Genomic DNA, 15,087 nt, shown 5'->3' with positions numbered 1-15,087 from the left:
TACACTCTGGGCCAAAATTAACCGGCCACCTTAAAAATTGGTAATTTTTTATTTCTTATATCTCCTAAACCTGTTGTCCGATTTAAGTGATTTTTTTAATATGTTATAGCCTTATTCCTTAACAATATCTTTATAATAATATTGTTGCTAAACAGGTAAATTTTCATTATATACCGGGTGTACGAATCAAACTGTGTTTTTTTCTTAAAGTTTGCATCACCCTGTGGAATATTCTAGCATTTGTAGAATACTGAAATTAAGTCGTAACTATAGCCTCATGCTTTCTCAACATTTTGTTTTTTGATTGATTCCCTTATGTTGGATAATACAAAAGTTAGGTGCTTTAATAACTAGACATGTTTTTTATCAATTTTTATTTCCGCGGAAGAGAAAAAATAATCTTTTTGAAAAAAACTCATTTGTTACAGTAAAATCCAATGAATAAAATCTTCGAAGAAAATTCAAATTAAGAATATTTTGGAAATCAAAGTCTAATTGGAAAAAATTGGGTATCAATAATGTGTGTTACCGCCTCTAGCCCTTAGGACTTCTTGGAGCCGGTTTGGCTCCACCAATCAAACCATTTACCATCACACCATTAATGATATCTTGGATATCAGATTGGGGGATATTGTGCCACTCCTCTACACAGCCTGCAGCTGTCTTCAGCTCTTCAAAGGATGCAGGGGCTGGTACTCTTGCTCTTATCCGTCTTTAGAGGTTGTCCCCGATATGCTCAATTGGGTTAAGATCGGGACTGTGTGCTGGCCATGGTAGAACTTGATTCCCGACCTCATTAAGGTACTCACGGGTAGATCTTGCTGTATGGCAACGTGCATTGTCATGCATTAGTCTGAAGCTATCACCAATGAATGGTGCAAAAGGCATGACATGGTCTTGGAGAACTTCTTGCACGTATACTTGGGCATTCACACTGCCTCTACCGAACACAACAAGATCAGTACGCGCTTCGTAAGAAATACCTCCCCAAATCATTATTGACCCTCCTCGGTAAGCCACTGTTTCGGTTACAGCGCATGCAGCAAACCTTTCATTTTGACGCCTGTAGACACGTTGGCATCCATCTGGACCTTTTAGGGATATTCTGCTCTCATCTGAGAACAGCATATTCTTCCATTCTGCCATAGTCCAGTTAGCATATTCTCGCGTAAAATTAAGTCTAGCCCTACGGTGTTGTGGGAGCAGTTGTGGTGCGCGAGCTGGACGAAAAGCCCTCAAGTTTATTTCTGACAGTCTTCTTCTAATCGTTTGTCTACTCACACTAACGTTTCCCACCTCAAGAAGAGACCTACGAGCTTCAGGAGCGGTGCAAAAGCGATTTCTTAATACTTTAGTGACAATGAAGCGGTCATCTCGAACTGAGGTTTATCGTTTTCGGCCTTGACCTGGCCTGCGGTTGTACGATCCTGTCTCCCGAAATCGTCTGATGGCCTCTTGTACCGTAGTCCTGGGTACATCGAGTATACCAGCGATATGACATTGACTGTAACCAGAATCAACTAAAGCCACTGCCCTAGCGTGCATGACACGAATTTAGGAAACAAACTGTCACAGGTAATGTAAAAAAAACAATAATAAAGGTGGTGAGGTTAATTTTGCTGGTGAGTTAAATTGTCTGTATTGATGAAAAACATGGCTAGTTGTTAACTACCTAACTACCTAACTTTTGAATTACCCAACATAAGCGAATGAATCAAAAACAAAATGTCGAGAAAACATGAGTCTATAGTTAGGTTTTAATTTCAATATTTTATAAATGCTAGAATATTCCACAGGGTGATTCAAACTTTAAGAAAAAAACACAGTTTAATTCGTACACCCGGTATACAATAAAAATTTACAATAAGAGTGTATATAGAATAGGTTTTGTGAGTGGCTTGGTGAAATCTTTTATATCTTAAGCCTGCATTTTTAGGATATTAGTGTCTAGAAATATACCAATATATTATTCGGTTTTTATTTATCTATAACGTAGACCAACGTTTATTTTTAATTCAAAAGATCAGTTATTGTCTTTTAAAGTTAACAAGAAATGTATCTAATTAATAAATAAATGAAAAATATAACATTTGCGTACAACTGTCTAGATTATATGCATAAAACTCGCAAATGCGCGTAATACAATAGAATTTATTGCACTGACTGCATCATAAAAAAATGAGTTTTAGTCTGTACAAAATTTCTACCATCGGCTGCTGAATTTTGTCCGTAACATTTGACATAGCCTCGTCTGCTTGAACTTTGTATTTCCTCTAGAGAAATCTACAGATTGACAAATCAACTTTTCATTGAAAGTGGAGCATATATGAACATTTTACTGTGGGTTACTTTTAGGTGAATTATACAGTGATGAGTGTCTTACCACCCGGCTTTTTAACGTAAGAGATAGAAAACACAGTTACCTTGTGAAATAAAAAGAGATGAAACTCGTAGAGGTGAGAAATAATCGGAAAAACCTATAATTTATATTACATTACATTACCACTAACGATAGTCTCACACTTTTAGACGTTAGATTCGAGCTAAATCACCTCGGTCATAATTATTATGAGTAAGAGTAACGTCGAATGTGTGACGTATTTCCATTTTTTAATTTCGCATAAAGTAAAAACTGATTGACCACAATAAAGCAAAAATGTGTAGCGATTATTTAATCTAAAGTTTTAAATTATTAACCAAGAATAATTTCTACTATGATTTGAGGAGTTTCATACACTCTTGTCACGGAATAATTATAAATCCTTCGTGGATTAGTGGTAAGAATTCGACATTGCGATACAGACATCGCAGACGATTAGAGTTCAAAACCCACATGTGGTTTTCTTTTTTTTTTTTTTTTTTAATAATTTGAAATTATGCAAATATCGTTTTGCTTTGAATCACTAAACAAAACTAAACAAAAACTAAAGTTAAAACAAAAAAGTTTATTGACAAATAAATAAATAAAATAAAGTAAAAACTTTTAAACAATGTTTAAATAAGTAAAAATTCTACAAAAATAAAAAAATATCAGTGGCCACTAATCAATCGATTAGGAAAAGTCGCACCGAGATATTCACTGACGATGCGAGAATTATGTGCAGAACAACCATCGTGTTAAAATCATATGGAATCGAAAGGTAATGGTAAATTACAAAGGGCTAGGACAATTTCATTTTGCAGAAGTTCCAAGTATTTCCGCCCAGTCAACATACCGTCTATAAAAAAATGGACCAATGACATGATTCCCTATTATGCCTCCACAAACATTTACTTTTCGAAGACGCTGGGTACGAGAGACATAAATCTGACGGCCATGCAATGAAAACGTACATTCATCGGTGAACAAAACGTGCTCTAAAAAATGTTCATCTTGATGTGACATTTCCATTGCAGTTTGACAAAATTCTAAACGTCTATATTGATCCCCAGGGAATTGTTCGTTGGATTTATGAAGTTTATAGGGACGGTATCGACGTCTTTACAAAATTTCACCTACTCTAAACCTTGGAATTCCACATTGTTTTCCGAGACGAGGTGTTGATTGGGTAGGATTTTGCTCAATACTTGCACAAATCAAAGTGTCCCTTAGTTCCAAATCTGGATTTACCTCCCTTCGTCTACGAACTCCTCTTGGATCGAACACGGATCCATAAGTAAAAAAATTACGTATAATAGACTGAATTGTTGATCGTGCTGGAGCCGGCCTATTTGGAAACATATTTACAAATTGTTGTCTAATCATGTTGTCTGATAATCCATTCACATGCCAGACAACAATTTGCACTTTTTTCTCGACCGTTAAAATCCTTTTCACGAATTGTTTTTTCAATAAAAAGTTTCTGTTTACCGTAAAAAACACTTCTCGATGTGTTATTATTTGATAACTTGGCTTATTTGAAGGCTTGATGATTTGGTTAGCTATAAAGCAGGTAGCTGTTCGCGCGCATCCATTCCAATGTCGTCAATTGTTTTGAAAAGCATTACCTGTACAGAGGAATTGATATTAACACTGAGAATTTAGTGATGGATTTGACATTAAACAGTCTTCAATGGATTATTTTCTATTCACAACTGAAGACTGTAAAACTGGAATTGAATTTGAAATATTTTGTATTTCTATTTTATAACATGGAAATAAGAATAAATTGTAAATAATAAGTTTTTCGAAAACTTGTTACCTAATATGTATCATATTTTCTATTATTTTTGATTGAGTAAAACAAAAATTTTACCCTTGGTGTGAATTGAACCCCAGTCTTCTTATCGATAGACAACGTCTCTAACTATTACACCAATTCTAGATACAATAATTGTTTTCGGACTGATCATACCTATTTAGTTTAGTCAAATATTTCAGTTGAGTTATTTTTATTATTAAATAAACTTAAAGATTTATAATTTAAAATCGCTACTAATTAATGTTTTTTACTATAATATATCTTAATATATTTAATCATTTATTCTAACATCAGAAATTATTAAAATAAAATATTTTCGAGGTCATCCGTATAATTATGACTGAAGTCAAATAGACACGTCTAATAACTAGCCTTATCTCGTACTATCTCACAACTTAATCTGTCTTCTATCCTTTCCGCTATTTTGCCGGGTGGTAAGACACTCATCACTGTATAGGCTTTGACAATAGCTGAACCCAGGAGCTCAATTATTATTTTCAACTATTCCTCCCCTTTGACAGCCGATACAGTAGGTATGCTTTGTACTCATCATAAGAACTTCGCCTTTGTCCTTCTAGTTAGTTACTAATATACCTTTGTTAATATTCACCTCAAATACTCCCTTTTCTTAAATTTTGTATTTTTACTCAGCAAACTATGTTTAGCTACTTTGGTAATTTTTGCCATCTCACTCCACAAGAATAGTAACAAGACATCTTTACTTCTAGCCTTTGGACCATGACTACTATATTCAACTTCTGATGTGATTATCGATTGGTTGCGCATAGTTTAGAGGAGGTAAATTTAAGACACCCAATTATATTCGGTAAAAATACAATCGCTATAACAACGTACTGAACGAACTATAATTAATACCGATTCAGAAGAAATACCCGTAATAACCCATTTTAAACTAAGAGTGACCTTTATTAAGATTTTAATTTACCTCGACAATTGGGGTTAACCAATCTATAGCCCTTTGTATGTTCACAATACTATACCATAATAATGGGTTTAGATTTGACATCAAATTTATTTCTAAAATTCTTAGGTATATGAGAATAAGCTTTACATCCAAATACACTTAAATGACTCAAATCCACCTTGGAACCAGTCCTTAATTCTTCAGTAAGAGTCCCATTAATAGCTGTAGTAGAGCTACGATTTTTTAAATATATTGCTGTGTCCACTGCTTCTTCCCAATAAGCTAGGTAAACCCGAATCAGTAAGCAAAGTCCTAGCTTTTAAAACTTTTGACGACACTGTATTTTCAATTGATTATGTCTAGAAAATATTACTAATCGCTTCGAATACGTATAAGAGTATGTACTTAAAAGTTCCCTTTTCGTAATAAATTATATTTGGGGTTAGAATATTAAAATTTCCCATGCACACTTGCACGGTTCTCTCTTAGTTTGGTACACTTGAGAGCGATTTTACACAATCACTCCCACCCGCTTTTTTTAATTAGCTTTGGCGAGTTCTAAGCTGAGCATTACAAAATTCTAAACCGTTATCGTTCCTGTAGCGTTTCATTTTAAGCCCGTTTAATTTCCAACGAGTCTTTTAAATTCTGGAAACTTGGACAAAGTTTCACTCTTAGACTTGAATAACTATAGAAAAGTTTTTCGAGTATAATCATCGGTTAACATAAAAACAATACTTGCCCCTCCCCAGCTTTTTTCCGATATGAGACCTACCAAGTGTCCACGCACTTGCACTAGCATGGATGTATCATGTCTAACTTGACCTTTCGGTAAACTTTTTCTGGTCTACTTTGCTTCTATACATGTGGTACAGGAAAGTCATCATCATCATTGGTGCTACAGCCCTATAAAAGAGCCTCGACCTTCCCAAGTCTATTACGCCAGTCAGTTCTATCCATTGCCAACTGTTGCCAGTTTGCTGCGCCTATCTGTCTACCATCCTCATCTACACCATCCCTCCATCTGAGTTTTGGTCTACCCCTTTTTCTACTTCCCACAGGTTGTGACATAAGGATTCTTCTAGGAGGGTTGTTCTGCTGTGATCTTGCCAGATGTCCTGACCATCTTAGTCTTCCTATTTTTATAAAGGATACTACGTCTTTACCACCAAATATATGTTTATATCTGTGATATATCTCGTAGTTGTACCTCCTTCTCCAAACACCATTTTCACAGATGCCACCAAATATTCTTCTCAGGATCCTTCGTTCAAATATAAGCAGGAGATTTTCATCTGTCTTGGAAATGGTCCATGCCTCCGACCCATATGTCAACACTGGTTGTATAAGGGTTTTGTATATGGTTATTTTTGTTTTTTGGCCTAAGTTTCTGCTTCTCATATGTCTACTCAGTCCAAAATAGCATTTGTTTGCTAGAATTATTCTTCGCTTGATTTCTTCCGTCATGACGTTCTCCTTGGTGATCAGGGAGCCTAAGTATGTGAATTGGTCCACCACTTCAAAGGTAGAATTATCAACCGTGAATTGGTGGCCGATGTTTCTGGCTCTATTGTTGGGTGTTGATGCCATTACCTTAGTTTTATTTTCATTTAGTTGCAGGCCCATATTTTTTGAGGCGTGTGACAAGGTGGTATACATTTCTTCTAGCTTGCGTGTTGTGCGGGCAACTAGATCAACATCATCTGCATATGCCAAAATTTGGGATGATTTATTAAAAATGTTTCCCCTGCTGTCTATTTGGGCATCCCTGACCGCCTTTTCCAAAGCTATGTTGAAAAGGAGACACGCCAGCGCATCTCCCTGTCGCAGCCCAACATGCGTTTCAAATGCCCGTGATTGTTCGCCCTGTATTTGGACTTTGCAAACAACTTTACGCATTGTAGCCTTAACCAATCTTATCAGTTTATCGAGGATGTGGAATTCATCCATGGCTTCATACAATTTATTTCTTAGGACACTATCATAGGCCGATTTAAAATCTACGAAAAGATGGTATGTGTCGATATTAAATTCATTGGTTTTTTCCGGTATTTGCCTTAGCACAAAGATCTGGTCTGTTGTTGATCGACCAGGCCTAAAACCACTTTGATATTCTCCAAGAAGCTCCTCTGAATATTCACTCAGGCGACCATATAAAATACTCGAAAATATTTTTCTGGTCTACTTTGCTTCTATACATGTGGTACAGGAAAGTATTTTGGTGTTTTGGTAATCAATACAACTAGCCTTACTAGTTAATGTATGAGGATTCTTCCAACCAGGAATAACTGGGTGAACTGAACCCCAGAACTGGTTCTGGACTAAAATAGGAATCCCTGAAAACTGATTTTTTAAAATTAAATCACAAAAACAGCCAAAGATACACTTGATCGCCGCAGGTGATTCAAACACCCAAACATCGCCCGTACCGGCGAAAAACTTCTTTCATTGAAGATATTTTATATAATTTGATCCTTGAGTTTTAATTCTTAACGATTAACTGAGAAAAACAAATCACAATCGTAAATCTATTTACCACCTACTTAATCAATAGCACTTAAAATCAGAATCAATAGTACTCAAAAGTGGAAGGCTAGCCTAAAAGATCCAGTCGTCCCTGTTTGGCTTGTAGGCCACAGATTCTTAACGCTGTTAGGGTCAAGAATTAACAGAAATCCTGCCCGAAAACAAACAATCATGGCTCGGGAAATGAATATTGCGCTGAGAACCATGAGTCGCACTATAAAACAATACTTGGGACTTAAGGCTTTCAAAGGACAAATAGAATAGCGCCTTACCGTTGCATTCAAACAAAATAGGAACAAAATCAAGACGCCTGTTGTCATTGTACGGTAAAGGGCGTGGCAAAGAAATCCCCTTTACAGATGAAAACATTATTACTGTAAGGAAACTTTCAATAAGCAAAACGATAGAGTTTATGCACGATCATCCAAGGAAGCCTGCGAACTGGTGCCAAGGTTCGAACGAGAACACTATCCTACCTTAGTGACGGTTTTTTGGAGTGTCCTATGACGGCATCAGTTCTTTACATTTTTGTGAAAAGGGCGTTAAAACAGCGGCGAGAATTTATCAACGGGACATTTTAACAAATTTAGTGGAACTCCTAAACCCCACTAAACGACATTCGTTTTACAAATTCCCATCTGTCAACAAACGCACGTGAAAGCCAAACAGGGTAGTACTGAGGTATATTATATGATTTTTAAAAATATTTACTTTTGAAAATAAATAAAAAATATTTATTTCTTAAACTATTAGTGTAAGAAAAAAAAAGGTAAAAGAAATAATAAATTAGACTTACTTACAATCAATTTAATTTAACTATCCAGACGACCGGTTTCGCTTTCTACAATATGCAATATGCAAAAAAAACTCATTGTCTCCAAGTAAGAGATGTAGTGCATTCAAGTCCCCCTTTTTTAAATTTAATGTTTGTTTCGTCCCCCTTTTAAGTGTTTTCTGTGTGTCTTAAATTGTCCTTAATTTTTAATTTTAAATACTTGACTTTGCAATCATTTGCCATATATACCAATAGAACTTTATCAAAGAAATTTGATAATTACAACTTGAAAGAATTGCACACCCACACAATTTGTACATCTAATATCATTCATTGTCTTACAACTGTCACCTTCATAAAATAAAATCTCAATAAATAACACACATTTCATAAATATATCTCTAGAATAAATATAAATAACTTTTAAATAACTCAATGGTATGGAACATTACTTTCATCTAACAAACAATCACATTACACCTATCTCTACTTCATTGGATAAAATCTGTCTCCTCAAGAACTTCCCCGTTTACTGTCAAACAATTACAATAGCAGACTTAAGTTCTCCATTCAACAATACAGGATAGTTTAAACCATGTTCTTTCAACCATCAATTAATAGAGTACCGGCATCATTTATTTAACTTTGTATCGAGACCTGAAGATGCTTTGCATATTGTAGAAAGCGAAACCGGTCGTCTGGATAGTTAAATTAACTTGTTTGTGAGTAAGTCTAATTTATTATTTCTTTTACCTTTTGAAATGGACTCACACAAGCAACACATTCATGATTATTAGTGTAAGAATTTCTTGAAATTTAATCACTGTGAGCAAAATTTAATGTTCCATTGAAGGAAAATGTGCTAAAATAAAATATTCATTAACTGAGAGATACATAACAAAGTAAACATTTCGAATAAAAAACCAACACGCTACAATTTGAATTTAAACAGACTGGTAAGTTTGGATCTGTAACATGAGAATCCGTCTGGCTTAAGGCAATAAATTATATTTAATAGCCTCTTGACGAATGAAAGGGCGAATATCAACACGTGCTCATGTTTACAGATGGGAATTTGCTAAATGAATATACTTTACATTTCAAAATAGACCATGGATATTTCAATAAGACTCTGCGCCTGCGCTTAAGGCCAAAAATACTCAACAGTGGCTTGAAAATCATATACCCGAATTTATTAGTATTGATCATTGGCCGCCAGCCAGCCCAGACCTTAATGCACTCGACTACAAATTGTGGTCAGTTTTAGAGGGCATTGTATGTACACGACGTCACCATAATTTGGAGTTATTGAAGCGGGCGCTGGTAGAAGCTGTGGACAATATTTTCCTAAGGATGTCATCCGTACAATGCTCGATGAAGGGCCTAACAGACTTCGGTACTGTATTCAAGCAGATGGTGGCCATTTTGAATACTTTTTTGTAGTTTGTAGCTCATTATATTAGTAATACAGTGTGTAAAACGTTTCCAAATCAAACCAGGAGTTTAAATTTTTTTAGTTAAATACCTTGCATCAATATTAATGCAGAACTAGGTATTCTGGCAATTTTCTAATAAATATCTATAAAAAACTGCATGAATCACAACGATATTTAAGGTGAATCACGTAATAATGGTTTATTTTATATGATAATAAATTTCTTTAATATTATTAATTCAGAATGACATCACTGTGCACCTTTCAAGTATTATGAAATATAAACAAAGCGAATAAAACGCCCATTCATACATATTAAGTAGACTACCATACTAGAAATAGTGAAAATAGACATGAACATAAATTAGAAAATTAGATACAAGTTTTATAAAATTTGTACAAGTTTTATAAACAATAAAATAAGGTAATCAGTAGTAATCACTAAAATTGGCCATTTACTCATAACTAATAAGTTTTATATAACGTGACTAACATTGTGATTTAACATAAGTGTTTCCGTTTATCAGAGAAATATCTATAGGTAGATAAGAGCTAACAATTCTAGGAATAATTCATAGCAATTTATTTAATTTATTCAAGTTACATGTTCAGATGTATCTTTGCCATTGTAATACTGATTCTCGTAGAGATAAAAGGATAATGCGAACTTTAAGCAAAAGTAAATTGTCTATCGAGCCCTCATATTAATAAATAATATACAGGGTTGGCCACTAAAAAGAGTTCACGTTGATATTTGGCAATATTCATTGGATTTTGTGAAAATTCTGAAACAGGATAGTTTTTTTTCTTATCAAGTCTAGACCATTATCAAGTTACTTGTGTTTTATTATTTAAAATAATTAGAATTTTGATAATTTTGTTATTTACAACTTACAACAATGTTGTTACATATTTGCTAATACATTAATATTGCATTAAATATTCTATATTATATTCCGCTTAATAAGAACGCAGACTTCAATTTAAAAGTTTTATTTTGTCTGGCCAGTTTACATTTTACTTGAACCCATATTAACTCTATTGGATTCAGTTAACAATGATAAGGTGGCAAACATAAGTAATACCGTTATTCCTTTTGTTTTTGTCATTTCGTCAATGACTTATTTTTTGTAGTACGATTTATGTTAACTTGCAATTTGTAATAATTCCGTTTTAAGCATAGTCTGATCATACGGTATGGTTTTGCGTTGAAGCCAGTCAATTATATCTACTTGTTCCATGAGAACGTCGGTAACTTTTCCATTAATTTTGTGAAAATAAAGTAATAATAATAATAATAAAAGTAATCCTCAAACACATCGGTAATTTCTTCGTGTGATCTTCTTCTTCTTAAGGTGCCTTCTCCATTACTGAAGGTTAGCTATAACTACAGCAAATTGCTCTCTATCTTGAGCTGTTCTTCAACCAGGAGCATTTTCTTCTTCCTTCCACTTTCCCTTCCATTATAAGTCGTAGGAAGTTGTATTTTTCTCCTCTGTATTTTCTGTTTTTTACAATATTTAGGAGTTCTCTCTCAGTACCCATTTTCTTAGCACCTCGTTGTTGGTCACGTGCTCTGTCCAAGAGATCTTTAGCATCCTTCGAAAAACCCACATCTCAAAGGCTTCTATACGTCTCATACTTGTAATTCCGAGAGTCCATGTTTCCACTCCGTATAGCAATATGGAATAAATAAACGTTTTTACAAATTGGTATCGGATATCTAACAATAACGTAGAGTTTATTAAGAATTTTTTCATTCGTCATATTCTATATGAGCACGTATTTCGACCTCGTGGTCAAGGTCGTTTGTTATCCAGCAACCAAGATACGGGAATCTTTGAACTGGGTCTATATGTTTGTTATAGATACAAATATTAATACTTTTGTTTTATTTGTGTTTATATTTAGTCCCAAGCTATCTCCCTCTCTGGTTATGACATTCAAAAGTCGTTGTAAACCCTCAGCACTGTCCGAAATAATGACGGTGTCGTCTGCGTATCTTAAGTTGTTTACCTATTCTCCGTTGATTTTTATTCCTTCTTCAATATTTTCGAGGGCATTTTGAAAGATCTTTTCGGAATATATATTGAATAACAGTGGAGAAAGTACACAGCCCTGACGAACTCCTCTTTTTATTGGCAGTTCTGCTGTCAGACGATTGTCTATTTTGATCGACGCCATTTGATCCCAATATAGTTTTTTAATAAGTGCTACAGTGTTATGGTCTATACCATGTTGTGTTAGGGTTTCTATGAGTTCTGTGTGTTTTACTCGATCAAACGCTTTTTCGTAGTCGATGAAACAGAGAAACACGTGTTTTCGCTGATCTCGGCATTTTTGTAGTAATATCTGGAGCCAAATAATGCCTCCCTTGTACCAAGCCCCATACGAAATCCAAATTGATTGTCGCTCAGGTTTCTTTCGCATTCTCTGTATATTCGTTGATGTACAATTTTGAGTAAAATTTTCAGAAAATGCCTCCCTTCTCTTATCTAGATCTTATCTATTGTTTTGAAGCTATTTTCTTGTGGCATTTTAAAGTAATTACTATTTTAATGGGAATAAGTCACAATTGAAGGTTAAAATAAGTTTACTGACGTTTGACATTAATCCAACTTGTAAATACAATACATTTTGGAGACGGCTATCGCCGTATTCCCGTTCTCCTCCGACAATCCTCCCGGTCCAAGTCATGCTCCTCCTCCAAACCTCTAGATTCCATCGCTCTCTTTTCTTCTTCCATTTGTGAAGTTTTTGGGGCCAACGTTCGTCAGGCATTCCCAATAGGTGTCCAAACCATTTTGAACCTCTTTTTTCTATTCTGTCAATGACCGTTTCTGTAGCATTCATGTTATTTCTTATAGATTCGTTGGTCTTCCTTTGCTGCCTTGATGTTCTAGCACTTCTCACTTCTCAAATAATCCATTTCAACTGCCAACAATCTTCTCTTCAGCTCTGCATTAATTGTACATACTTCAGAGCCATAACAAAGAACTGATTCAACCATGGTTTGCCCTATTCTTTTTTTGTTCCTTTTGGAAAAGTTGCGATCCCACCATAAGGAGTTCAGACATCCTACAATTTTACGTTCCTGATTAATTTGGTGTTTAATTTCGGTTTCTCCCAAACCGTTCTTAATAATGAGTGCACCTAAATATTTAAATTTTTCCACTTGTTTTATTTCCACATCCTCGTCTATCAACATTTCAAACCTTGCATCTGAATTGATAACTAAATATTCTGTTTTCTTCATGCTGACTTGTAACCCCCATTTTAAATATTTTCTGTATAGATGCATTATCATAAATTCTAGATCATAAGAATCTTGAGCTAGGACGACTTGGTCATCCGCAAAGTTCAGGGAGAACAGTATGTCATTTCCTATGAGGATTTCCATTCCCTGGCACCCCCCTGGGTGCGCCACAGCATATGTGACAGATCTAGTCTGGATCTGGTCTAGTCTTATTACAGGCAAACAAGAAAAAAAATCAACTGATTTATTATAAAATAAAATCTTGGAGAACCTTAATTATGTGATATGAACATGTTTGATATTTAGAATTTAAGAATAATCTTATTGCATTTTGCTTCAAGGCATGGGTAATCTATGTGGCCGAATAGCAGACACATTTTAAGGAACAAATCAGAAATTTGCTTTACATTTTAAATAGGGTACCAGAGAAGGAAATCTTTGTACCTTGTACTTTTTGTACAGAACTCTTAAGATAATTTGAGGTCTACTCTGCAGCTCAACAGCAAACATAACATGATTTTGATATTCAATTGTTTGTCTGTGTTGGCATTCTTCATCCCTTTGAGGTAGGAAAAAGATGAGATAGGCCAAAACAATGCTCTCATGGTAAAAGAATTACTTCTTGCACCAGCTGATAAAAAAGATTTCAAGAAATTGTTAACATGATGAGCCAACTTCTGAATAAGGACATGGTACCTAAAGAAGAAGTTAAGTTTTTTATCTCAAGTAGGAAATACTAGAAGCTTTTCACAATTGATCAATATTCCAAAAATTGAGACTGTTTTCAATGAATAACATTACAAAATTTACTAAATATTGTCAATTTGAAAAAAGAAACTAAAGGCTACTTTGGGAGTAAAACAAATAACTAAACATTGGTAATTATGAAGGAGAAAAGTGTTAGCCTTCCTAATATTAATTACTTAAATGAAAGGATTAGAAAAAATTACAGGGAGTTATAATCTAAAAAATGGATTGGTGAAAGTAAAATATTTTATTAACCATGTTGATGTAAAATGTAAAAATAGGCAATAAAACTGTGATCACTGATCACATGTCCTTATTTGTTCTAATATGATAATACAATGTATTGATTATTTTTTCTTCAGATTGTTAATGTTTTATAGTGAATTATAAGATTGTATTTATCTAAAATATGTGATTTTTTATGATATAATTTTAGCAGTATTTGTTTAATTAAGGACAGATACAGAAATTCCTATTAAAAATAGTTAAGATAAAAGAAAACAAATCTTTCAAAATGTTCCTTGTAATGTAACCGCTATTTACATATTTGTGAGACTGTATTTGAACTAGAAAGAACTATATTTGAACTAGAAAGAACTGGAAATTTTTACACAAAATCAATACATTTAAAGAGTGACTTTACATGTTGAAATAAGTGCGATCTCAGCACTTTTCCACGTTAAACATATAATATAAAAAGGGACTTACTGTTCGTTAAGGACAGGTGCTATTTTCTGGATATTGTTGAGGAAATTATTATCGCCGCACCATACCGAAGGCTTGTGAGGTTCACTGTTTACATTTAAAATTCGGAATAGAATACAAATGATGACAGCTACGGCAGCTAATAATACCGTCGACATAGTTGTCACGACACAGCCGGTTACTATTAGAACAGCACCACTACTAAAACAATGCCAAACGCGAAAGTAAAATGCATGGATAATAATATATTTATTGAGCCTGTCTGTGAGCCTGACGCCTGACCAATTGGAGTTTGACTTGACAGTTGATATTGATACTGAAAACTGAAAATATATTAATACATCGATTATAATCGACTATAATCGATTTGCTTATTAAATTAGAATAATACACGCATAATAATATAATCTCTTTATAACCATTTTTTCAAAATTATTAACCACTTTAAACTAGCAACAACATAATATTTAATGTTAACTATAAAATAACACAAAACATTTTATATCATACTTAGGATTCGAAATTTTGGACCTATTC

The 15,087-nt window shown here is 34.2% G+C and overlaps 1 protein-coding gene across 1 annotated transcript in view; it reads right to left on the bottom strand.

Annotated features, from left to right (window-relative positions):
* Hydr2 (abhydrolase domain-containing protein 2) overlaps positions 1–14,849 on the bottom strand; it is a 122,622-nt gene extending 107,773 nt beyond the window's left edge. Inside the window, exon 1 of the mRNA XM_072522303.1 lies at positions 14,554–14,849. Coding sequence (XP_072378404.1) covers positions 14,554–14,708 — 155 coding nt within the window. The 5' untranslated portion in view covers positions 14,709–14,849. The remainder of the gene's footprint in view (positions 1–14,553) is intronic.
* Positions 14,850–15,087: the final 238 nt, after the last annotated feature.

The sequence above is a fragment of the Diabrotica undecimpunctata genome, chromosome 2, assembly GCF_040954645.1.
Source record: "Diabrotica undecimpunctata isolate CICGRU chromosome 2, icDiaUnde3, whole genome shotgun sequence".
Classification (NCBI taxonomy): Eukaryota; Metazoa; Arthropoda; class Insecta; order Coleoptera; family Chrysomelidae; genus Diabrotica; species Diabrotica undecimpunctata.
Note: the sequence above shows the minus strand (reverse complement) of the source record. Positions and strands in the feature narration are given on the sequence as shown.